Source organism: Engraulis encrasicolus, chromosome 22 (genome assembly GCF_034702125.1).
Source record: "Engraulis encrasicolus isolate BLACKSEA-1 chromosome 22, IST_EnEncr_1.0, whole genome shotgun sequence".
NCBI lineage: Eukaryota > Metazoa > Chordata > Actinopteri > Clupeiformes > Engraulidae > Engraulis > Engraulis encrasicolus.
In genome coordinates, this window is record NC_085878.1 from 34824342 (window position 1) to 34851841 (window position 27500).

The following is a 27500-nucleotide window of genomic DNA, read 5'->3' on the forward strand; positions in this document are numbered from 1 at the left end:
GTCACTGTACTGTCTCTTCTGAATCCAGGTTGCCCATCACTGTTGATACTGATTCTAGCCAGACAGTACTCACTCGTTCATGGATCTCCTCGTTGATGGTCGGCTTCCTCTTGGAACCACGAGGAACTTTCAGCCATCTCACCAGCGGCTTTATAGTTAATCCCTGCAAGTGGAGAATACAGTACACGCATTAATATAATTATAATACTTTGGATTATTAGGAACTGGCATTTCTAAAAGGAAAACTTTTTGCACACCTCTGTAGTTGGACAGGTGCATTAGATATCATGTCAGTGAGGTTATCATTCAAGTGCTAATTAAATCCTGTTCAAGGGCACCATGGATCAGTGGGCTAAGGCACTGCTCTTTAAGTCTGGGCATCAGGGTTTAATTCAGACCTTTGTGGTTTCACAGTGCTTCCCCGTCTCTCTCTTTTCCTGCTTCACTCACTATCCTGTCTGGATGATAAAGATGTGAAAACCCAAATATATATTGTATTTAAAAAATCCTGGGTTTAATTCAGAACCGTGTGTTTCTCTCTGTGGAAGCACAGGTACGAGCTACCTGTGTCTTGACGCACCTCCGCTGGTGCCAACAGGGTAACTGTAGGGTCATCAGCCGGGAGCAACCCTTCATTGATGTTTCGCTCCATTAATCCCGGAACATCTTGCGGTGGTGGAGCAAGACGTGGGTGGACGTCTCCCTGCCGCCCCTTGCAACTACCCCTAAGACCCCTCTTTCCCCCACGACCTGTCCTTCCTACGCAACCATAACCAGAATAGTATCTTTCTGCTTCTTCTGCCAGATCCCTAGATGCCCTCTTCAGCCTTGTTCCAGACACTCCAATCTTCCTGCCTCCCTCCCTGTCCTGTCTGAATAATAAAGATTTGAAATCCCAAATTCAAAAATCCTCTTCAGACTATTGTCCATTGCACAAGCAAAACAATTCACTGTAATACGTACTATCCTTTCAACCTTTCAAACTTCCAACCTTTTTCAGATAATTAAGGTAAGAGAATGTATATGTCTAAAATCTAATATATATCCACCTCTAGATCCATAATTTAACATAATTTAATCAGCGTTACCAACGGCTGACTAAAGACAAATGATGTTTTTGTCCGGAGCTGAAGCCAATCTCTACAGCGGGCGAACATCGCAATTGCTTTTTGTGGCAAAGGGTGAGTGTAGAGGAAGCCAGGCCTCTTGCACAGAAACTAATTTCAATGTTTGTGTGTGTGTGTGTGTGTGTGTGTGTGTGTGTGTGTGTGTGTGTGTGTGTGTGTGTGTGTGTGTGTGTGTGTGTGTGTGTGTGTGTGTGTGTGTGTTCGCGTCCGTATGTGTGTGTGTTTGTGTGTGCGTGCATGCAAGCGTGTGTTTGTGTGTGTGTGTATGTGTGTGTGCGTGTGTGTGTTTATATGTGTGTGTGTGTGTGTGTGTGTGTGTGTGTGTGTGTGTGTGTGCGTGTGCATGTGCATGTGTGTGTTTGTTGCCGCTGGCTCTCTGGCCTCCTGGCTACTCTCGCCACCTGCTGGAATCTAATGATGGGGAAGATGAGGAGAGACAGGGGCCATCACGCAACCAACACACACACGCACGCACGCACGCACACACACACACACACACACACACACACACACACACACACACACACACACACACACACACACACACACACACACACACAGACAGAGAGAAAGCAAACAACCAGTCTGGAAGAGCAGGGATGCGAACAGATTTGCACTATCATGCTTAATAAAGCCCTTCATACATCACAATAAGAGTCTACATTTTCTGGGTAGCAATGGTAATCGCGGCACCTCACACCAGCCAAACGTAAATGCCATCTGATAAATTACCCTGAGGCAAAGACACAAAGGTATGGAGAGAGAGAGAGAGAGAGAGAGAGAGAGAGAGAGAGAGAGAGAGAGAGAGAGAGAGAGAGAGAGAGAGAGAGAGTTTGTGTGTGTGTGTGTGTGTGAGTGTGTGTGTGTGTGTGTGTGTGTGTGTGTGTGTGTGTGTGTTAGTGTGTGTGTGTGTGTGTGTGTGTGTGTGTGTGTGTGTGTGTGTGTGTGTGTGTGTGTGTGTGTGTGTGTGACAGAGAGTGTGTGTGTTAGAGAGAGAGAAGGAGGGAGAGAGAGAGAAATGGGCAGATGGGTGCAGATAGCACGATGTCTGACATTTATAGTGTTAGCTTCATTGGCATGCTAACCAACCAGTTCACACATTACAGGGAATATGGGGCCGCGCCGCGGTAATAGTCACACCGTTTGCTGAATCACACAAAATATACACACACTGTTTAAATGTCACACGCATTTCGCTGACGCTGAGACGAATGCATTTCCACATATCAATTCCAGTCGGTACGGTTCCCTGAAAAGAATTTGGCACAAAATCAAATATCCTGACCTGGCCAGGAACTGAAATAAGAATATTTTTTTCTTGCGTGTTTTACTTTCTCTCCCACTTCAACTCTCTGAAAAACTGTAACATAATGCATAATGCCTTGTCTGATGACTTCCTCTTCTTTTTTAATATTCGTATTTGGGCTTTTTATAGGGTTGCCGGTTCAAATCCCATGCTTACCACCACCATCCATGGCTTGAGTGCCCTTGAGCAAGGAACCTAACCCCACATTGATCCCAGGACTGTAACCATTACCCTGTAAATAAGCGTTAATCACTTTGGATAAAATCATCACCTAAGTGTAATGTAATGTAATGATGTAATGTAACTTCTACAAATAAATCATACAGTACATATTTTATGGGCCTGCCGTGGCCAACCGGTAGGGCACTCATCTACCATGCAGCTGACCCGGGTTCGATTCCCGACCCGGGTCCTCTGCCGGTGTTCTGTCGAGATATGTTGCCTCGTCGAGATGACCGACCGGTCGCCCTACTCGATAGTGGTGTTCTATCGATTTGCGCTGCCTCATCTAAATGAGCGACCTTGATTTTCCGTGGAAGACGTTTCAATCGGTCCACGTAGGACTGTTTTAATAACTATTACTTTGTTTGTTTCACGGACAGGGGTGTGCAATCGTTTGTGCGGAGTTTAAAAAGAATGTGCGGCGGCTGACCACTAAAAAAACGCGAGCCTCTCGTTTGAGCAAGTTAATAAACGTGCCATATGAAAGGGACTGAGTTGAGTTTGCGCAAATACTGGAGAAAGTGTTTGGGATCAGGGCCTGGCTACGGGTTGTGTAATGCAGCCATTTGCTGTTGGTTTGGTTTCAATGCAACGTGGGCCTGTCTCGCAAGGCAACATTGCCATATGAAATTGGGTTAAACAAGCGCGGTTTAGAGATTCCCAGATAGCAGATAGCGTATTGTGGCTTTGTTTTGGCAGATGTTTATGGGCAACACCTCTTTTAATGACCGGAATTATTTTCAAAACATCCCCACCAGTGCATTTCTTATTATTGTAGCAAACCAACCTTAGGCTACTTAACCCATACGAGAGTATGCAATTTCCGAACCAGTACTGCCGCGGTCGCACAATTCGATGGGCAATCACCCGCGAAAACCGCCGTAAGGGTGTGCGCATGCGTGCGCATACTCAGTAGCGAAAAGTATCACATCTCGACGGGTCGCTCATATAGACAGGACACCGGCCCTTCCCCGTCTCTCTCTCCCCACTCGCTTCCTGTCACCACCTTCATTGTCCTATCATAAATTAAGTCAAAAAGACAAAAAAAAAACTAATTATCTTTTAAAAAAGTTATAAATCATATATTTTGTAAATATCCTCACCTGGAATATGAATGTGAAGAACACCACCACTATAGTGGTTGCCACAAAGTAGTCCTTGGCTTTGACCTGCTTCTTGTCCAACAGCACCACCAGGGCGAAGGCAACTGCCCCCCGCAGGCCACCGTACGACATCACCACCTGGTCGATCTTGTCCAGTGGAACCAGTCGGAACCAGTTCAGGAACCATGTCTGACCCACGACCCCTTTCAGTGTGACAAATGGGGAATACTTCTGATGAATATCATATCAGATACATTAAACACGATAACCATAACAAATACAGTACATGTCTGTTTGTTATTGTTTTCGTTTTAAAGAGGGGTTAAAGTACAGGATTTTTAAAGGAAAGGTGGGAGCGTGGAGAAAACGTGTCTACTCCAGGCTCGCACAGTCGGCAAGACATGTCAATTAATTCTGTTCTCAACATCAATCAATACTGAGTGACTGCTTCCATCCCATACATATCATTACACTCAAAATACAAAAACTGTCATATCTTCTTTCAAATACTGATCCAGAATGTCTGATGAAAGGCATGCTGCTCGACCACCGTGTTGCATACTTCATTTCTGTTTTCACTAGGGATGCACAGATGTGAACATTTTGGCCGATACCAATAAATAATTAATATTACTGTTATGGCAGACAAACCGAAATTAACTGACATCATTTTTTGAGAACCTTTTATATAAACTGAAAATTATGCAAACCGAATTGTTCAATCTCAAAACAAGTTTTAACTCATGAATAAAACAAAAGTATCTAACAGTGTTACCTAAAAGCCTTTACAACAATAACGAACCCGAGTTTGGGAATCCCAGTGAATAATATATATTCTGTGTAGTTTTTCATATCGGACCGATACGGATATGCTAAAAAAGTTCCAAATAATGGACGATAAGGCGTTAGACACACTGGCCGAACGGAATGGGAGCGAGACAAATGAGGTCTTTTCTTTCACACTGACAGCGTTGGCGTGTGCGGCCAGTCCTGTTCAGCCTCTGTCCATGGTGCTGAAATCGCGGCACCAAAGATTCTTTTAGTTATAACGTCTCTGGCGGCACTGCTCTTATGTGTGAAGCACATTACAGTTTCATGAGGGGAGACCAAACAAAAGGCTACAACTACAACCAAACAATACTGTTGTACCCTTTGCCGACATAAGGCTCCCACATGCACGTCACAAAACAATAATCCACCCGGCGGGACTATTTTGATTATATTCCTTCCAAAAAATGTCAAAATGTCACAAAAATCAGTAATGTGCAATCTCCGTAATTATACTAAACTAAAAAAAGTAAACACGTTGAAGATAATCCACGTTACAGAACTTCAACAAAAATACGAGCCATATGGCACAAATGGCCATCCAAAATGCTGGTTTATAATAAAATAAATTGAGGCAATTACCACAAAGACAATAACATCAGTTTTACACTGGAAAATGAAATATGGGCTAAAACTTCACCCCCTATCATCAGTACAGTAGGTTAAATTTCTGAGAAGATCTAGGTGCGATCATTCTCTCCTGCATTTGCAGCTGGTGCAGCGGCAGCCCTTGTAGCCTATTGCACTGCGAGCTGCCCACGTGTGTGGTATAGGTGAAATGTGCACTGCCAGCACTCATCGTTGAGTTTGTGAGATGCCTTTAGTGGGAGTAATTGAATGTGTAAAAACACGTTGAACACAGTGGCAATGGCCATTTTCAGTAGCCTATGCTTGGGGAAGTATAGCCTACTATTTGTAAGCCTATGCGTCTTGTTTCACCGTCGTGCTTGCATCAGCATGCCAACATTACATTTGCCAAACTAACATTGATGTAGTGCTGACATTTTACTGTAGCCTAATATCTCTACTCTCTAATATCTCTCTTGCGAGTACATTGAATTTAATTAAAGTCTCTCAACATGGCTTGCCATTCCATGAGGGATAAGGAGAATGCAGCTCACACACGCGGTGCGTTCCTTTGATAGATGCCTGCTGTGTTAAGTGCTACGCGCACGCATTGTGTAGGTTTAGACAAATTACGGTGATAAACATATCCAGGTCAAAAATACTAACAGGAAAAGAGGGACAATGACAAAGGGAATGAATTCGCCAGGAAGACAGATTTTATTTGGCAAACTAACTAGAGACTTTCTAGGGTTCATGACAAAAGAATGCTTTAGATCTGATGGCTACTGATGTGGGGAAAACGTGTCAGAGCGCAATTCTTTCCGAAAGTCCAACAACAACACAATATCAAAATGCCATGGTGGACGCGACCTGCCACCAAAAGCCAGTTCCTTTCGGTTCATAGAAAATAGATGCCTTAAAAAAATCCAGATCCCATTAGGCTATAACCATGTCTCCACATTGGTCCAGAGGACAGCTTCGCTGAGCTAATAGCTGTAAGCTGCAAGTCCACACCAGTGTTCGGTGGTCGTTGTCTATTACAAAACTGTTAATAAAACCTGGGGTCTTCGGGTAGCCTAGGCCTACGACATTTAAAACTATCAGTCGTGCGCGCTGTCAAATGAGAGCCACGAGAAACGCGGTGGGGCGCAACATCGTCCTGTCTTTCGCAACATCGCCAACGGCAGGGGCAACAGCTAATCTAGTACTTCCGGGGCACATAAGACTGAGAAATGAAAATATCAAAAAATAAAAATAACACGTCGACTTTTTAAATTGCCGTTATTTTAAAATGATGTAGAAAATAAAATTTAGAAATACAGATCAAAATTAGTTTTTTCGTTTGTCACTAAAACAAAATAATGAAATAACCAGCCGTTTTTTCGTTTTTTTTGTTATTTGGTTCTGAATCAAAAAACAAAAGAACGAATGGTACACGGACCGAGAGGGCTCCTCCCGTCTCATGCAGAGGGGAGATGTTGTAGGGAAAATATTTTATGTTATGAATTGGCAGTGAAGTCCAATAAATGAGTTTTCAAACCAAATCTCTCACCCATGGCTCTGAAGACGAAGATGAAGATGAGTGTGCAGGAGACGAGGCCTGTGTCCCAGGCCCACTTGGACTTGTCCATGGCTGAGATGCCGAGGAAGATGAAGATGATGGTCTCGGCGATGCTGGCCAGGGTCTTCATGGTGTACTTCACCGTGGTCCTGGACTTCTGGGATATGTTGGCCTCCACATACTTATTGCAGCCAATGCCACAGAACGTCAGCCTAGCGAGTAGAGGAGAACGGAGGTTAATTCTTACATTAAGCTCAGTTAATTGGCACACATTATTTATCAGGATCGTTTCTTGAAGCATTTGCACACACACGTACACACACACACACACGCACGTACACACACACATGCACATACACACACACGCACGCACGCGCACACACATACACACACACACACACACACACACACACACACACACGTACACACATGCACGTACACACACACACGCACACGAACGCACACACACACACACACACACCCACCAATAAAACCTGAAAGGCATACATCTAAACGCTTGATGAATTGTTTATATTACCAGTCTGCATTTTCCCATCATGAGTTTTTAATCACGGCAACTTAATACGAGCCATACAAATGTTAATATGAATGTTAATTATAATTGTAGTTTCTGAGACTGAAATTAATGCATAATGGGGTCTAGCTGGCAGACTAACGGCAGTGATTAAAACCCACACTAAATGACTGGGAAGTAATATGCAGTCATCTTTGTGGGGTTTTTTTTTCAAATCAAATCAAAAAGTCCAGCGTCTGGCCTCTTGTATGCTGCGCTTTTTCCCGAGCTGTCTGACTGCCGTTCTGACCGACTGTCTTTTCATGGCGCCTTCATCAGTGACCTTTGTTCACGCAGTTGATTTTCATTCCAGGTCACCATTCAGCTTTCCGGGTGATAGTGGCTTATCGCACAGCGTAGTCCCATATTTGCAAAAGCTAACAATAGGGCCTACACGCCCATTAACCATCTACTCCATCTGCACAATAGAACCCTGTCACCGAGACCTATGTACTGTATGTAGATGTGTTACCTCAATATGAACTCGATTTCATTACAAAACATGTTGTCAAAATACAAAAATGATTAGACATTAGAATTTGACATGCTTTGTGACCAGATGAGGGCGCCTGTGGCACTCTCCTCTCCACTCCTCTCCACTTCTCTCCTCTCCTCTCCTCTCCTCTCTCCTCTCCTCTTCCTCTCCTCTCCTCTCCACTTCTCTCCTCTCCTCTCCTCTCTCCCTTCTCTCCTCTCCCCTCCTCTCCTCTCCACTCCTCTCCACTATTCTCCTCTCCTCTCTCTCTCTCTCTCCTCTCCTCTCCTCTCCTCTCCCCTCCTCTCCTCTCCACTCCTCTCCACTTCTCTCCTCTCCTCTCTTCCTCTTCTCTCCTCTCCTCTCCTCTCCTCTCCTCTTCCTCTCCTCTCCACTTCTCTCCTCTCCTCTCCTCTCCTCTCCTCTCCACTCCTCTCCACGTCTCTCCTCTCCTCTCCTCTCCTCTCCACTTCTCTCCTCTCCACTTCTCTCCTCTCCTCTCTTCCTCTACTCTCCTCTCCTCTCCTCTCCTCTCCTCTCCACTCCTCTCCACTTCTCTCCTCTCCTCTCTCCTCTCCTCTCCACTTCTCTCCTCTCCTCTCTTCCTCTACTCTCCTCTCCTCTCCTCTGCTCTTCTCTCCTCTCCACTTCTCTGCACTTCTCTCCTCTCCTCTCTTCCTCTCCTCTCTTATTCTCTTCTTCCCTAATCATCTTCCCAGCAATAAGCTGAGAGACGGTTATTTAATCATCAGACCACATGACCTTCCCATTATCTGACATTCTCTGACATACAGCTGCATGTATGTCTCTCTACTACACATTTGAAACCTTTTAAGGTTTAAATACACTACTGGTTTGGTACACAAAACAATCTAATTTTTAGCATGAGCAATCAATCATGTGCTGTGTCACATCTGAGGAACCTAATTGGCTCCTTTGGTCTTAGACCCGCCTATGGGGGTAGCAGACATTTCCATTCTTTCCATTATCTTAACTACCGACCTCCGTTGCGCTTGTGGCCTTGTGACGACGTCACAAGACATTAGTTTAGTTCAATATCTTGAAAAAGCGCAATTCAAAGGTCATTTTCTCATTTCCAATCAGGGTATTGAATGGGGAAAGGTCCCCCAAAACATGTTGTGGCTAGGCTGACAGCGGGGAAACATATTTTTTTCTCTATGGAGGCGGGGTATCAGCGAAGGGCGAGGCCACAAGCACAGGTCGAGGAAGGGAGTTATGATAATGGAAAGCACCCATAGACATACCGGTATGGTGGCATGAAACAGCCCAGAAAACCACACAGGAAATACCCTATTTCTGTCTCTCCAAGAAGTTGTATGATAACTGTACTGTTTATGTCTCATCAGGCAACTTGGGCCAAAATGATTGCTCTGTGCAAAAAAAAAAGATTGATTCAAGAGGTTTTTAGCTACTGTCCTGAAATGTATTATTTTAATGCCACCTAGTATTTCACAGCCTTTTCATTTTCGTGCACACACACATGCACGGAATGCTACAGTACATTTCGGCAGTTGTTGGGAAAATGGTGTTATTTTGAGGGTGGGTATTTTAAGCACACAGCCCTATTGCATGACTCCGTGTGGAATATATATAATATTGACTGCAGGCTCTTCCGGTGCTCAGCATCCCCCACACTGGAGCAATTTATCACCTACTGTTAAGACACACTTAATGGTCACCGCTGCTATATTGATTACTTCTTGACTTTATTGACGATTGCTGAATTACTGATGGACAGGCGTGAAAAAACTCACACACGCAGACATGCACACACCCACGCACGCGTACACACTCACATGCATGCACGCATGCACACACGCAGACAGACAGACACAGACTTAAGGCACATGCATTCACCCAGATTCAGTGCACACATACAAGCGTGAATGCAGACACAAAAACAGACACAGATGTGAGTGTGATAAAACACACACACACATGCACACACACACACACACACATACATGCATGCACATACGCACACACACCCAGACAGACACACACTTAAGGCACCTGCATTCACCTAGATTCAGTGCATGAATGCCGAGACAAAGAGACAGATAAAGATGCCTGGGGGACAACACACACACACACACACACACACACACACACACACACACACACACACACACACACACACACACACACACACACACACACACACACACACACACACACACACACACACTAATAACCATGCCAGATGAATCTAGTATTGTATTACCAGTCTGCATTTTCCTATCATGATTTTTTTTTTCTATGTATTTTTTATGGGCTTTTTCGGCTTTATTTGAGATAGGACAGTGAAGAGTGACAGGAAGTGAATGTGGAGAGAGAGACGGGGCAGGGATGGCAAATGACCCAGGCCGGATTCAAACACTGGGTGCAACCCTTGGACATGCAAGCCCAAATGCGCCCTTAGCGCGCTGCGCCACTGCGCCCCCTTCCTATCATGATTGTTTAATCACAGCAACTTAATACGAGTCATACAAATGTCAATATATTTTCATTTCTGAAATAATAAGTTAATGCATAATGGGGTGTAGCTGGTAGACTCACGACAGTGATTAAAACCCACACTAAATGATTGGGACATAATATGCAGTCATCTTAGTGCTTTTTTTAACTCATCAAATTGCAAATCCAACACACACACACACACACACACACACACACACACACACACACACACACACACACACACACACACACACACACACACACACACACACACACACACACACACACACACACACACACACACACACACACAGGTCAGGTACACAAAAAAGATGCACACATACTCAGGTGCAGGAGTGCCCACACACATACACAAGGGTGCACAAAGGCCACACACACACACACACACACACACACACACACACACACACACACACACACACACACACACACACACACACACACACACACACACACACACACACATGCGCGCACGCACACACACACATGCGCGCACACACACAGTGAAGGTGAGAGACCACACACAAAGTACATGGAAATGCACTTCTCAATTGCTTCTCAATATCTTTTTCCATTCTATGCCAAAACACTCTTTCATGCCTCTCCTCACCTTGACTTTTCCTTTCTCTCTGACATGAGTCATATTCTTGCAGCAGAGTCTCCCAGCTCTGCCCACAGCCAAAAAAACCTCTTTCCTTCAAAAAAACATATACGTACGTATATTTTACCACAAAGCCTCCCTCCCTCCATTCTACACCAGATAAACTTTAACCCGTTAAAACACGGTGGTGTAAATTTGTCAATGCCAATGACCAGGTTGTAGTGCATTACTAAAAGCCCTGTGTTATGTCATAGTAGAGCATGGTACTTAACCTTTCAATGACTATTACAGCGTACCATACCTCAGAAGGTACGGCGTGCATTAAGAGGCTACGGAGGGGTCATTAAAAATAATATATTGGTTAATAAGCAATGAGCACTGAAAAGGCGTACTTTTAGATGTTATTAAAATGTCTCTATGTAAAATTGCCCCCTTTGTATTAAGCCAAGTTATGATGCTGAAAGCTTACTTGGCTGCCTTAGTGGCAGTGCAATCTTCTCTCCCTGCCTGCCTTGGCAGTGGCCCAGGTTTCTCTAGCTGCTGTTCACGCCACACTTGCTAATCTGCAGGCACCTAACTCACAGCACAGGTGCAGGTCTGCACATCACCACCAGGACAAGTTTGAAATCTCCAACAGAGTTGGGCACCAGAGACGGGTCAGCGGAATTTTGTCTGCACTGAGGTTGTAACCAAAATTTGGCATCTGTGTAATTAAACCACATTAAAACCAAATGAATGCATATTTTGGTCCACATCTTAAGTCATGAAGGTATTGATTAATGTCTCGAGCAAGATTCATTGCAACTAATAACTTACAATACTTTTTTGTGCGTATATACTGTACGTGCAGAAGTTTGGGTTGTGGGGGCGTGGCTTGTATTGGGCAGAGGTAAGAGAAGCTTTAAGGACTGAAATTTTAACAACCACTGGTTTAGCCTACAGCAGCCAGAACCTGATGAACCTTATTGTATAAGGGCCGACATTTCCTTCAGGGCCCTTCTAGAAGTCCAGTTGTTTAAAACTAAACTCTATGGATAGTGCAGGTGTACGGTAACTGAGGTCATCTGGGCTAGTTCACCACTCTGGGCTTGCACCCGCCACCTGCCAGTCAGCACCCCTGTTTGGTCAGGGGAAGCACAGCCCAATACCAGAGAGAGTAGAGAGAGAGAGGTTCCATTGTTTCCAGGTTCTATTATTGGGGGAGGGGGGGAAATCTCCCTTTAGGCAGACCTAGGCAGACCTAAGGACTGTTCTATTCAATGCTAGGAGTATTATGACACGCCCCTTTAGGCAGACCGGAACCTGGTCATGTTAGGTGCCAATAGCAACCTATTACATTGGCATATCTCTATATACTTAGAGAATCTCTGCCGATACCGCTGAGCTAAAGGTCCAGACCAATTGCTCAGCGCTACCGACACTGTATGGCTGCGGGAGGGAGGTTTACTAACATCCAGACTGTGGTAGTTGGCATCCGTTACATATGCGTATACTGTACATCACAGCCTAGGTGGCAGCCTTTTGGCTCTGATGAGATGGCCAGCGAAACCCTCAATGATGAAACTATGAATGCTAGGAAACTACAGAGAGTCTTAAGCAACAGATTAAGAACCTGGCCATCACCGTTAATAACAACAAGCTTGTAATAGAGGCTCTGCACGCAAGGGTTTTAACCAATTGATGCTGGATGTTGCGTTGAGCAACATTGGCCCTGGCGCCTGGAGCTGTATGATGCAATATTCAGGGTCATGAGATTTGAGACAATTTTATTCAAAAATCTTGATGTGTTAAAGCTGAATGACCACATTATAATGCAAGATAAGATGAGGGTCTTAATGTGCTTCAGAACCCAAGATATTTAGGTTTCTATAGGCTGAGGGCAACTTTTCTTAAAAAGGGCTCAGGCATTCAGCAGCCTTTTCTGCAGGTGCTTTAGATGTCAATGGGTTAACAGTGTTGGGCCTACTGAGCTATTGGAAAGTGCCACTGACTGCAGTCTATACTTAACCTGACTCTCGCCACACCCTCGTGTATTACCGCTCAGCTTCATGAGCTCACACAATGGTCTGGTGGAACTTTGGTTTCTAACTGATCCCAAAACCAACATGCAGTGGAACCAATCAGGATCACAAGATTTTCAGAAATGTAACGTAGTAAAAAATTAAACATAGTGGAGAAGGGGAAAATAAGTGAAAGGCATCAATCGCATGGACTCACTCGCCGACATTGATTCCTTAATTTTAGCTGCTTTCCAATCTGTGAGTAATCTGTGAGTAGGTAAAGTAGCAGCTCAATTAAAAATGTCACACAGTGTGATGAAATCATGCCATTTGGAGACCTACACCTATGGCATAGCTCCAGATGGATGTTTGTGGAGAAAGGCGGAACCCATCCATCTGCCGAGAGTCAGGTTAAGCCAGGTTTACATTGTCCGATTTTTGGCCCAATTTTGCCACGATTTGTCAGTCGCACTTGTTTTTGGGATTTTTTTGCTCAATCAGAGACAAATCATGCGTCTCGCATCGTGTAGTGTACATGAGGTAACTAACGACAAGCGATTTCACCTCACAACCACCTTGCGACCTGTAATCGTATGGTCACAAGAAAAACAAGCTGTTTTGTTCGCCCCTCATGAGTAAATCAGACAGTTGAAGCAGTGCTATGACCAAATTTGACAATACCAAAGGCAGATATTTAGCCTGGTGACGCCATCCTACGTATTTTCACCAAAAAGATTTTGGCTCCGTATATAGTCTGGCCCACCGCTCCTAGCTCGGTTCGCTCACAGATCTACGAATCAGCAAACAGTTGAGAGTGGTGACACAGAACTCACCCACAGAGTCCATTACTCATTGGTTAAGGTAATACTATTCACACTTTTGTTTTACTATTTGTATGCTTTGGCAACCCTGTATCGTAATAGTCATGCTAATACAGCACACTTCGAAACTCCATTTAATTTAAATTGCAGAGTAAGGTAAGACCATCTCTCCCACCCTCCATGGCAATGGATTCCTCTTAGCTTGTTCCAGACAGTTTGACGGAGTCAACAGTCAGCTTTCGCCCAGGCTAGCACATATTGCCAAGGCGATTTGGTCTAGAGCGCATCCTTGAGAGCACCTCACGTGTGCGTTTCCCTAACACATTTTTGCCATTCTGGAAAACAAGCCTGTCGTGTCGTACAGTGTGAGCATTCTGCTTGTATCCAACCCTCAGCTCGTATAGTGTGAGGACGTGAGTCGTGATTCTCTTGTGCAGTGTGAGCAGGAGCTGAATAGACTATTTGAAAAAACTCCCGCACATTGACCATTTCGCTGCGAAATGGTCAGTGCGCGGGAGATTTTTTTCAAATTCTCTGCTGAGCGACCCATGGGCCATCTCTGATGCACCAGCCAGCTGAGGTGTGCAAAAAAAATCAAGTTTTAAGCAGTAGCTGAATACCCACGACTGAAAATGTGTATGCCCGTGTATGCCCGGCATTAGTGTATTTACTCACGACAGGATGGCAGATAAGGAGAAGAGCTCTGCGGTCAGGTAGGCCAGGTAGACGAGCAGGAAGACGAAGAGAGGCTCGATGATCCGCACCTTCTTGGTGAAGCGCGTTGTAAAGGCCAGGATGACAGCAAAGATCAGACCCACCAGCGTCCCGCCGATGCTCACGATGAGGAACGATGCTGGCAGAGAAAACAATACAAGGCATTAGACACACAGGGTAGGAGATTGCCTGGTTAACACCACACGATCTCACAAGCGAGATAGTCTGGAGGCTACCTCTCGTAGGAAAGGTGTGGTTTACAATTGGCGCTGTCTGCTTATTGGGTGTTACGAATGTGTCATTTGGCATATAATATGTAGTTCATAAGGGTTGGAGCAGGCGTCACCCAACAGTTTTTCTCTTCCTTTTAAGGGTGCTGACCAAAATATTGTAAAACTGAAAAATGAAGAAAGGTCGCACCATGCATAGGTTTCTTTATTACACATGTGTAATAAAGAAACCTATGCATGGTGCGACTTTTTTTAATTTTTCAGCATATAATATGTAGCCCATAGCCAATCATGTCAGCTGTATATATTTAAACAAACTATAATCGACGCCTTTCCAGCCCTCCCCAGTCTCTAACTTGCTCCAACTCTCAGGCTCCCTCGCTTAGCTGTCATGCTGTCTTTCAGATTGGAACGATTATGCTAAGCAGCATGCTATTTCCCAGGCTTGGTAGGAGGAGGGTTAATGGAAGCCCATTTGGGAAACTCCAACACCCATTGTCATTGTGACACAGCACTCCACAGCACACAAGTGTTCACGGCACACTGCACACAACGAAATTGCATTTATGCCTCACCCGTGCAAGGGGGCAGCCCCCAATGGCGCCCCAAGGGAGCAGTGCGGTGGGACAGTACCATGCTCAGGGTACCTCAGTCATGAAGGAGGATGGGGAGAGCACTGGTTAATTACTCCCCCAACTAACCTGGGCCTCGTTTCCCGATAACGATGGTTCTTAGCCTTACGTGTGTCGTTAACCAGTGATCCTACGAATGTTCTTAGATTTCCTACGACTGTTTCCCAAAGACACTCGTACATGCACGCGCGTGCACAGCCTCTAAGATCATTCGTAGCGTCGCTCTTAAGGATCGCTGTCCACATATGTGGTGCTGAAGTGTCCTCGGAGTGAACTGCGCCGTCATGCTGCTAAACCATTTACAAAATGTAAGGCGTGTGTCAGTATCAAAAGTTGTTTTCTATAAGGGTGGGACTATTTGTAGCAGTTTGCAACTATCGACAGGAGTCATTGTTGGCAAATGAAATAAAAAGCACACACACAATGAAATCATGCAAAACCATGAGCTACGCCGTTAAAACAAAGCGCGTGCAGTTGGCTACCGTGCGTAATATTTAAGAAGACAAGTAGGCCTAGGAGTTCCAAATTGGGATGCGCATTTTGGGAGCGGCGCACAAAGTAGGCCTACTGCGGACTCAAGGCTTTAACAACTGTGAGGAACATTTTGCACGGCAGTCTGCTGGTATTAAAACAAAAAATCTACACGAATCCCCATCGCTGCCTTTTTTATGTCATAGTTTACCCTTAGCCTACAACTGTCGTGTCTTTTCTGCGTCGCCTTCCCTTTCTTAGGGTAGGCCTACTTGAAAATGAAAGAGTGCGCAACGACTCGCTGACCGTTTTTTTTTTTTTTTAATGTTTCGGTAGTGCCCTTCCGACATCACCACTCTTGTCTCTGGTCGCCGAAGCCACCTATTTATTTTGCGTGTGAATGCCTTGTTCTTGTTCACGAAGCACCCACACAAATTATGATTGATCACAGTTTAATAATGCCCTGATTTATCAAACACAGCTCAACTATTTTACTGCCTGTAAAATATTTTCCAAACACATTGCTTTTATCTTATACACTTACACAATTAATGTTACCTTCTTATTTTCATTACAGTGTCAACTGTGGTGTCATGATATTTACACTCCCGTCTTAAAACATCAACTTGAAGCGCAAGTTTCCTATTTTCCTGTGGGTGTCTCCACTGTGCCATGCAATTCGCAGTCTTAAAACTGCAATCTTATGCGCAAGTTTCTTCTTTTCCCTTCATATCCTGTGGGTGTCTCCACTGTGCCATGCCGTTACGATCAATCTTAGCGCGTTAAGACTACTCCAGATCACTCGTAGATTTCTCTTAGAGTTACGTGTCAACCTGCGATGGTTCTTTGCTAAGTTGGCTTTGGGAAACGCTCCGTGAGCTCTACGATGGTGTTACGTGTGAACTTAAGTAGCACGTAGCGTTAAGTAGTACTTAAGGCCCTTTCGGAAACGAGGCCCTGGAGGGTCGGGAGTCGAACCGGCAACCTTTGGGCTACAAGTGTGACGCTCTAACCACTTACCCAATATGGATACATGTGTACAAAGGAGAGCGGTACTACACGTACATGTGCAAAAGGCATAACACGGGGTAATAAAGGGTTAAGGCAGAACAGGCATGAGAAAGACACCGGCGTAATCTGGGCTTGACATTGGCACCTGCCAACGTGCCAAATTGGGGTAAAACCTGAAGCTGTGGCTGGTAATAATTTCCGTGTCACTAGTCACTTTGGTAAGAAGCTTATTCTTTGGTATGAGTAAATAGCTGTTTCTCAGTTACTTTGTTTCTATTTGTCTAATTTATTTATGTAGGAAGCTATGCCAATAGCACTGATGTTCTTCCTTTACCACTTCATTTTAGCTTATACGCATCATGGTAAAGAAAAAAAAAGATAAAACCGTGATTAGTAGGGTAAGGTCTGGACATGATGGAGAAATGGGTGAATATCCAAAATAAGCACAGGACGTAAGAAAGGTTCAGAACGACGCAATGCAACGGAGATATACAAATCCACAAGGTAGAGCACAGGGTAGGAACGGGTTAAGCAAGATACAAACACACAATGGAAAATGGGCACATCTGCACAGGTTATTTTTAAATGTTCTGTTTTACTATGTATTACTGCATGAGTCAGAATTCATATAAATTGTCCCAAATGGCACAGTGCCACTGTTTTATCAGTTCCTATGGCCTAGTTACAGTGTGCAAAAAGCTGCAGAGATACTGAGGTAGCCAGGCTGCGCCCTCCTAGTGACGCAACACTTTCAGCATTACAACTAGTCAGGTCAAGAGCAATGCAAGTACTTTCTGAGTTCCCGAAAATACGGGAACTCCTCCCATTTTGTCTGTAAGCAAACAACCATCAGCAAACCAAGGGAGACAAGTCAACCATTCCGTTTGGGAAATGTTAATTGTTATGCTCTTGGTCAGACCAAGTCTCCAAGAGATTTGAAAGTCGATGATAATCAGGCTAATACTGAGGTGCCTCAACCTTAAAAAGCATGCAGTTTTCTGGAGGAAGTACAAGTAAAGAATTCTGTTTTATCAAAAGTATAATGTTTTGTGTATTTTGTCTATATACTGCATTAAAAACGTTTTACACTCACCCACTCCTTTAAAATAGTCACCAGTTTGAACATTGCCAGGGCCCACCTCCACAAATGAAATGTACACTTTGTACAGCACCTGAGAAAAAGAAGAAGAAGAGGAAGAATAGGAAGAGGAAGAATAGGAAGAAGAAGAATAAGAAGAAGAAGAAGAAGAAGAAGAAGAAGAAGAAGAAGAAGAAGAAGAAGAAGAAGAAGAAGAAGAAGAAGAAGAAGAAGAAGAAGAAGAAGAAGAAGAAGAAGAAAACGGATGAGCAATGGTCAAGTGGGCTTTATTTCCACTTAATGCTAATGAAACTCTCTCAGTGCCAACTGTATTTCTGGTCTCCTGGGTCATCACTGATCAGAGTGCACTATGGGAAGTGCTCATGCCCTAACAAGCCCTCACGTATCACTGCGGGAACATGCACACCCTAATTGCATTTCCTGTTTATCCAGAGTGCACAGCGCTGCAGAACCTAAACGATGGCACCATGTTAATTAAGAATACCACAGCTCATGTTTGTTCCTCTGGCTTTAAAAGCTTCCCCCCTTTTTTAAACAATTACTGCTCTAAACCGACTCACTCACACACTGATTCATCTGCCCATGCAGTGGCATCAAAGACCTGGCTGACCTGAAAATGGTCCTTGAGTGGACTGAAGATGCGGTTTAATTAAGAGAGCTCTAAACCAGGTGCACGTCGTCCTGATTGACTGCTGGAGATGAGGCTCTTTGAAAAGGGACTGGCTGGGGGGAGGGACAAACAGGTCACTTGTCCAGGGCCCAGAGAGAGAGAGAGAGAGAGAGAGAGAGAGAGAGAGAGAGAGAGAGAGAGAGAGAGGCGGGGTTGGGAGGGCAGAATTGGGTCTTCATTGTATTTATTGGGTAGGGGGGCCCTTTTAGATGACTTTGTCCTGGGCCCAGCAAATGCTGTCAGCGGCTCTGGTGGTGGTGTGGTGGAGGGGTGGAGGGGTTAAGGGCGGAGGAACCAAAAAGCTCCCTTGATCCCAGATCCCCATCTACCATATGGCTACCGGGTTAAGGTCCTATTATTATGCATAGCAAACCCCCTAGCCCCGGGCGCCAGTTCTCGAACGGTGTGACAGCAACAGCTGGAGCAGAGAGCAGAGCTAAATGGCACAGCAGAATATAATAGTAGACACAGATGCTGGGGCCGCGGCTGTCTGTCCAGAATGCTAACACGGCTAACACACTACATGGAAATACTCCATGAAATGCCATTAGCAGTAGGGCTGCACAACTATGGAAAAAAATCATTATCACTATTATTTGGGTCAAAGTTGAAATCATGATTATGAATCATGCCTGTAAAACAACAACAAACCACTGAATATTGTTAGGTGTAAAATCACTGAAATATAATGAAATTAAATATACTGTAAACAAGGATGTACTATAAATAAGGGATGAACAAAATAAAACCGAACTGTAAAAAAATATCTGTAATAAGTCTGAAGCTTAAGGTGGGCCTACATATTTTTTGGTCAGAAATACCAGTCTTTTTCGTCAAATTTGCAGGAAGTTATGAAGGTTTCAAATTGTAAGCAGCGAACACACGTGCATGACTAAAAGCCAAAGCTACGCACCAGCTTGTCATTCGATACATTCCATGTTACCGACACCGCACCATCATCATTTGCTTATCAAATGAATGGCAGCAGATGGCTATTTACTGTTTCCTGACAACACTGTGTAGTGTACTACTGTGATGCACTGTATGAAATACCACGTGGAATATTACAGACGCCAGCACTAGCATGAGACCAGAAGCCCTGAGTAAGCATGGTGGGAACCGGTTTCAGGAAAAAGAAAAATCCATCTAATGTGACCATTAACTTCTTACTAATCCTACAAGCAAGTGCAAGTGAGAGTGAGAGGCGGGGGTGGTGGTGGAAGGAGGAGGGTGGCGGGGGTCTTGCGGTAAAACCTGGTTATGTAACAGATAAACACTGTTTGCTGTGTATAGAGCAATGCTACTCAAATTGGGGGCCGGGGACCCCTGGGGTCAATTGTAAATAAACAATTGAATAAAGTACCGTAAATAACTGAGGTAAAGCAAAATAAACCAAAAATAAGCTAAACAATATTCCCATTCGTTCAGCATTATAATAACCTGCATCTGTGATGGAGGATCGACTGTGGTTGTGCTATCATTTTCTTCTTTATAATGTATTAATTTTGTTTCCTCTTGGATGAGTTTCAGGAAGCTCCAACTGTATCAATTTGTGAAAGGGGGTTGTACAGATCTTTGTGCAGAAAAAGTGTGGCACAGCCCATGTCAGGAATGCTTTGGCTGTATAATCTAGTGGTGGTACAGTAAATATAGGCGGCCGTTAGTGGTGTCAACAATGATCGATTCGGCGATGCAATCCAATGCGGGGCATGGACGATCCAGAATCGATTCGGCAATTTCCAGAATCGATCCGGCAATTTTTTTTAAGTTTCAATTACTTCCATGTATATTTCGGGAGCAAATGAATGTTAAATTAAATAAAAGCACTTCAAAACATTGCAAGGCTGATACAGACTGATACAGAAAACAGCCAATAAATTGTTGCTCAGTATCTGACCACTTGTTTTGCTTTCAGTACAAATGTAATGCATTGCAATGCATTGTAGAATTGAATCGGATCGGATCGGATCGAGTCGCATAGAATCAAATCGAATCGAATCTCTACCTCCCGAATCATGATCGAATCGGGTCGTGAGGGCAGTACCGATCCACACCATTAGCGGCCGCGTCATGGTTAAGTTTGGGAACCCCTGGTGCACTATAGAGCAAGTCATGGTCTCTCAGTTTACAAGCAGTGATGTCAATAAACGTTTTCCTCCCCCCAAGCATTCAAGGAAAGAAGCTTTTGTTACTTTCAAGAAACCTTGAGATTAGGTGAGTCAGTAATAGGTACGGGTAATAGAGAGCCGTCAAGTTACCCCCTTATTCTGCTGATGGAACTCACTGATGCAACCCACTAGGTGAACATCCATATCCATTAACTTTTTCTTACCCACACAGTTTTTAAAAAATGTTATTTTTCACTCTTTGGCGTAGGATATTAGCCCAGTGAGGTTCTCATTCATTTCATGTATCCTTTATTTAGCCAGGATTGTCCCATTGAGACTAAGAGTCTCTTCTGCCAGGGAGTCCTGGTCAACAGTGGCAGCTTACATATACGTAGTTCCAGACGCAGACAGACACATAAACATATAATAAGGAAAACAAACCTACAAAACACATTAAGAAAAACATAAACTTACATAAAAACAGTATCAGGTGAACATGAACATGCCATTATGAGGTGTGGAATAAGCTTAGTCAGTGGGCACGTCTCACTGTCACTCTGGACACGCAGCAGAAGTGTGCCAGTTTCACAGGGAAACAAAAGTCGCTAGGCTAATGCTGATCGGCTTAGCACAGAAGTAGGTACGGTGGTCAGTGACCAGAAATGTTTGGAGTCACTTTGACGTAAGCCTTTCCAAATGGGTCAAAATCCTAATGTGCCCTAAACCCAAGTATTTCTAATGGGGAGATAGCGTGACAGGCAACTATTGATCTACTATTGAACGCTGACAATTTGCTTACAAGATATTATTTTGTCCAAAAGTCATAATTCCACATTTCAACTAGATGAGGGGTAGCCTATCCGGGCAAAGTACTTTCTCAGAGAACGAAGAACCCACATATTGACCGGTTGTCATGGTGCGGTAATGTGTTTGTGTGCTGGCCACTGCATCAATAAAGAGAATAGCCCTCAAATGACTTTCCATATTTTTATGTACAATAACACTCCGTTCCAGCTCTCCACTCTCCTCAGTCTAGCGATGGCTTTAATTTGGATCGCAGTCAAGACTGAATCTACAGGGAGAGCTTAAAGAGATGAGTGTCTGGGCTGAGGTAACCACCGAGACATCAGCACAGCACAGATGGGCTCAGCATTTATTATGGCAACAGTCATGGTGGAGTAATATCAATAAATTATAATGCTGCGCTTCACCTCGCAGGCTAAATACTCCCTGGATGACCCCAGACTGAATCAGAGCAGAGCACAGCCGGAGGACAGAATTTTCTAGATTAGGCGTGAAAGTCAGTTCTGCCCACTGACCTCTTAAGGCTATTAAAGCTCTGTCAGTCAGCCTTCAACATCAGAGGTATGAGTGGACTTTTTCTCAGTTGATGGGAGTCTTTTATTCGTTCTTTCTTGTTTTTTTGACAGGAAAAGAGGCTGGTAAAAAGGGCGAGAAAAAGGGGGTAATCTTCCTCTCTCTGTCTGTCGTGACTTCCTTCACTCAGTGTCAACAGCACGTGACCTTTCAGTCTCTCCCAGCAGTGCTCCCAAAGCACCCCTGCTGCACCAGCAGTGCTGATTCTCAAAGTGTGGTACACGGACCACTGGCCTATGCTAGCTTCTGTCAATGACAAGCTAGCATAGGCTATATTTGTAACGTTATCAGATATATCATATTATAGGCTAAATGTATCTAAATTTGCTCTTTCACTATTGTTAAACAGGCCTCATTTATGTATAACAAAGCAATCCACATTTGAATTTGCATCCGTGTCTAAAACTTGAAGCAAGAGCGAAGGTGTCCTTTCAGTTGACTGGTGGTCCATGAAAGAACAAATGTTTGAAAAACTTTGAAAAACTAGTCCACTAAACCAACCCTGCTGCATCAGCAGTACTAATGGAGTCATCCAGCACTCACTCACTCACTCACTCACTCGCTCACGCTCTCCCCTCTCACTCACTCCTTCACTCACTCTCTCATCACTCACTCTGTCGCTCGCTCAGCCATGACTCACCACGGTGACCGCATCGTTGAGCAGCGACTCCCCGAAGACGATGATGAAGAGGGTCTCGTTGATGTGCACCTCCTCGAAGACGGCCAGCACCGCCACCGGGTCCACGGCCGAGATCAGCGCCCCGAACAGCAGGAACTCCATCAGACCCCCCTCCACCTTTTGGTCTACGCGCGCACACACACACACGCACACACGCACACGCACACACACACAGGCACGCACACACACACACACACACACACACACACACACACACACACACACACACACACACACACACACACACACACACACACACACACACACACACACACACACACACACACACACACACACACACACACGCACACACGGATGGGAGACATACATTCATGCATGAGGAACGCATGTGTATTAATAATGGGGAGGGGACATAAACACACATGCAAATACAGTCACACAGCCTCTTCTGCACATACTACTCTCTCTCTCTCTCTCTCTCTCTCTCTCTCTCTCTCTCTCTCTCTCTCTCTCTCTCTCTCTCTCTCTCTCTCTCTCTCTCTCTCTCTCTCTCTCTCTCTCTCTCTCTCCGTGTCGTACTGTATGCACGCACACACACATACAGAAGCACATGCCTTTCCTCAGTTATTGGAAACCTTTTCCAATTTCTGCATCAACTAACTAATTATAACTAATAGTACTGCGGATGTGGAGTACCACTTATCATATGAGAGGATTAAGGGCCGTACACACACGTCGCTGCTAGTTACTCGCTCAGCGGATGAAGTCAATAGAATGTCTACGTGTTCCAGCGAGTCTCGCTGGCGAGTAGGCGAGGAGAGTACAAGCGATGCGATGTGGGCGGGTTCTGAGATAAACTTATTTTATCTTCGAGCGACGCGAGTTAAGCGAGTAACCAATTGGAATGCAGGATACAGATTATTGACAGGTGACGTTGCCCCTGTGGTGTTCTGACCATAGATGTGTATAGAAGACTATGGTTCTGACCACCCAACTTCTGCACACAATCACACTTTGAAGTGTTGAGGAAAATACATCCAATACAGTGTACACCATCAAAGGCTCATATGCATGGTTGTGCACAGCACACGATCAACGTTAAACAGCATAGGCCTACATTTTGTTTCGTACGGACGTTATTGGCGCGGAGAGCGGGAACCATGACAACCAGTAAACAAAATCACACAGAGCGAGTGGCAAGTAGGGGAGTGAGCAAGTAGCGAGTAAATAGCAGCGACGGCCCTTTAGGTGATGAGTTTCTCAGAATTTAAATGGGGCCAGCAACACTGAGAAAGACATACAGCAATTTACTGTGGGGCTGTAGACCATTAATGTGCACCGTTCCACCGGTGGAACACTGTAATAGTCACTGAAAAACCTTTACTACCATAGTACTACACCCATTGAGTTCTATTTACTCTCAATGACTACACCACTATGACAGCACACAGGGCCTTTAACAATACATTAGACTTGGTCATTGCCATTCTGGTTACAGCTAATTTATAACAGGGGCCATGTCTTACTGGGTTAAGTTCTCACTAATACCATGGGATTAAGGATTCCACTCTTAACCTGTGGAAAATTTCCAATAATTCAGTATAGATTAACATGGAATCCGAATGCACTGCACTGTATAAAATAGGCAACTACTAAAGAGCACCCTCTTATTTATTTTTGTATCACTTCCTGGCATTGTCATCATGGAGGAAGAAACGTGTGACGCTGTGAAATGGCCAGTGAATGAAACTTTATACTATGCAACATGAAGAAGCTATTGATTTGTTTTATCCAAATGGTCATTCATTGGTAATACCCCTGACAAATGACATGGATGGATATGCCATTAAACAAAACAAACAGCTTGTCAATCTACAACCAGAGTGTTCCGACAAAGGTTGCCTTCTCAGCAGGCTTGACTCATTCCTCATGGGATGGCCATAGAGAGAGAGAGAGAGAGAGAGAGAGAGAGAGAGAGAGAGAGAGAGAGAGAGAGAGAGAGAGAGAGAGAGAGAGAGAGAGACAGACAGACAGACAGACAGACAGACAGACAGAGAGAGAGAGAGAGAGAGAGAGAGAGAGAGAGAGAGAGAGAGAGAGAAACTCAACAAAAACACCACAGATAGGCCTTCTGTTTTCAGGCAGACCAGAGTGGTGCCGGAGCCCAGACCAGTCATGTTCTGCACTACCACTTGCGTTCATGCCAGGCTCTGAACTTTTCCACATATTGTTGCCCGGATGAATCTACTGATGTTGTTGTAACGGTTCGCAGAAAAAAATAACAAGTCTTTTGAACACGCCGGCTGCCGGTCTAAGATTAGGGGCGGGAATGGGCATCAGCATGGTTCTCTGTCGGCCTGAACACGCCAAGAGAGACACCCTAACCAAGAGTATCTCAACAATAACAAACTCACCAATAGCAACACAGAGAGACCCTCATCAGTGATGCCACAGAGAGAGACCCTCCACTACAGAGAGTGAGAGAGACCCTCAATGATAACACCGCAGAGAGAGAGAGAGAGAGAGAGAGAGAGAGAGAGAGAGAGAGAGGAGAAGAAAGAAAAAAACATATGAGAGAAAAGAAGAGAAGGGAGAGGAGAGAGGAGAGAAAAGAGAGAGAAATTCACTAACAACAAGAAAGAGAGAGGGAGAGAAAGAGAAAGCGCGAGAGATAGATGTCCCTCACCAATGACGCCCATCATCTTCATGCCATACAGACACAGGCCGGTGCAGAAGGCGTTCCACAAGGTGCCCACCACCGCGTACATGACGATGGCGCCCAGGTTGTCGAAGAAGAGGCGCGCGGGCATGAAGTAGCCGGCGTCGCCCACGATGGTGGGCAGCAGGAAGAGGAAGAAGAGGCTGGGGTCCAGCTGGTACAGGGGCACCTACAAGTCAAGTCAAGACAAGTCAAGTTTATTTGTATAGCGCATTTCAGACACAAGTAACAATGTGCTTCACATAAAAATAATGAAATAACAAGAAAGAATTAAGAGTCAGAGAAAAAAGGAAACATACAGTAAAGATAAAAACATTAAATGATAAGAATAAAAAGATTTTTAAAAACATATGAATCTGGATGACCTTGCTGGTGATCAGTGCCACACCGCCCAGTGCCAGCCCGATCAGGATCAACATGCAGCTCTCGGGCACCACGGTGGTGAAGCGCTGGGAGAAGTGGAACACTAGACCAGAGAGAGTAGAGAGAGAGAGGTTCCATTGGCCCATTGTTTCCAGGTTCTACTATTGCAAGGGGGAGGGGGGGCGGGGGGGGGGGATACCCCTTTAGGCAGACCTAAGGACTGTTCTATTCAATGCGTATTATGACACGCCCCTTTAGGCAGACCGGAACCTGGTCACGTTAGGTGCCCATAGCAACCTATTACATTGGCATATCTCTATATACTTAAAGAATCTCTGACTAGACAAGGGAACAAGATATGAACATACACCTCACTTTAATATGCACTTCACTTTCAGATCATTTCATTTCATTTACTGTTTATTTGACAGGGACAGTGCACAACATACAATTGAGCCAGATTATAGCCATAAATCTAATTTTCACCTGTAGTCACTGGAGTATACTGGAGTATACTGGAGATACTATTATAAAGTAGATATACTTAAGTGCACCAGGGGAACTCAAGTATAATCAGTAAAGGATCAGAATCATATATAGAATGGTGAGGCAGAGGGAGTGTGGAACATGCAAAACTGAGGAAGGGGAAATTGAGCCATTGAGACAAATGGGACATTGTGAAGAGCAACAGATGGAACAACAAAATAACAACATTACAATGTGCATTATTGCATTACACCACACTCAACAGATATCCCAAAGGGACTTTTTAGTGGAGGATGACAATCAAGCTCAAGTAACATACAGGGATTTATTATATTAACTTTGGGGCACTATCAAAGAATAGAATACAATTGCCTATTAACCTAAGTAATATAAATAATGACCCAAAACATCCGGTCAAATATTGGCCTCTTCAAAATGCTTACCTTCCTCCCACCCTTCTAATGCCTTTCTCAGAATCCAGTATCATGATACCCGTGTTACCCTCATTCTAATCACTTTAGGCAAAACCTGATACAAGGTTTAAAAAAAATAAAAATGATCGAGAAATGCCAATAATGTTTCCAAGTGTGCAGGTGTTTCCTAGATTCAGCAGAGGTAGTGAATTGAGGGTGACCATAATAAGCTATTAACCCTCTTAATGGCAGATTACATGCCATCGATGAAAATCACTTTGTTACTTGGGAATGTAGGACTCACACAGTCTTTATGTAATCCCCTTACATATTAAAATGTCACACAGTACATTCGGTATTTAACACTTTGCACTCAGCAGCATTTGACAGAGAGAGAGAGAGAGAGAGAGAGAGAGAGAGAGAGAGAGAGAGAGAGAGAGAGAGAGAGAGAGAGAAATCACACTCACACAACCTGTCAACCTCACAGCTCCATACACCACCATGGCAGTGTACCCAGAGAGGTGCCGAAACAGACCCTGACAGTTCCCCACCACGTACTTGGACACCATCAGTGCAGGACATGAAAACTGACTGATTTTTACAGTAATTACATACACAGGGCTAAGAAAAGAGATGGGCTGCAACCAGTGCATAGTATTGCAAAGGCATGTATCTGTGCAGTTGCATGTTGTTTTGTTGTCTTTTCCCCTTGTGCCTGTGCACTCTGTACTTTTATCAGCACATTGTATGTTGCTGATCATATCCCTCCTATTGTAGTTTGCTTTGGGTTAAAGCAGCTGCTAAATGCAATGTAATCAGGACTCTAAATTAACACCAGCCAACCAGCCAAATGCTGGTGAAATTAGATTTTGGCTGGTAG

The 27500-nt window shown here is 44.4% G+C and overlaps 1 protein-coding gene across 1 annotated transcript in view; it reads right to left on the reverse strand.

Annotated features, from left to right (window-relative positions):
* Nucleotides 1-27500, reverse strand: part of slc9a5 (solute carrier family 9 member A5) — a 53512-nt gene that overhangs the window by 19978 nt on the left and 6034 nt on the right. Inside the window, exons 2-9 of the mRNA XM_063187945.1 lie at nt 25724-25824; nt 25326-25527; nt 22640-22803; nt 17839-17917; nt 14363-14540; nt 6706-6926; nt 3759-3961; nt 74-163 (exon numbers count right to left, since the gene is read on the reverse strand). Of these exons, the coding sequence (XP_063044015.1) occupies nt 74-163; nt 3759-3961; nt 6706-6926; nt 14363-14540; nt 17839-17917; nt 22640-22803; nt 25326-25527; nt 25724-25824 (1238 nt within the window). The remainder of the gene's footprint in view (nt 1-73; nt 164-3758; nt 3962-6705; nt 6927-14362; nt 14541-17838; nt 17918-22639; nt 22804-25325; nt 25528-25723; nt 25825-27500) is intronic.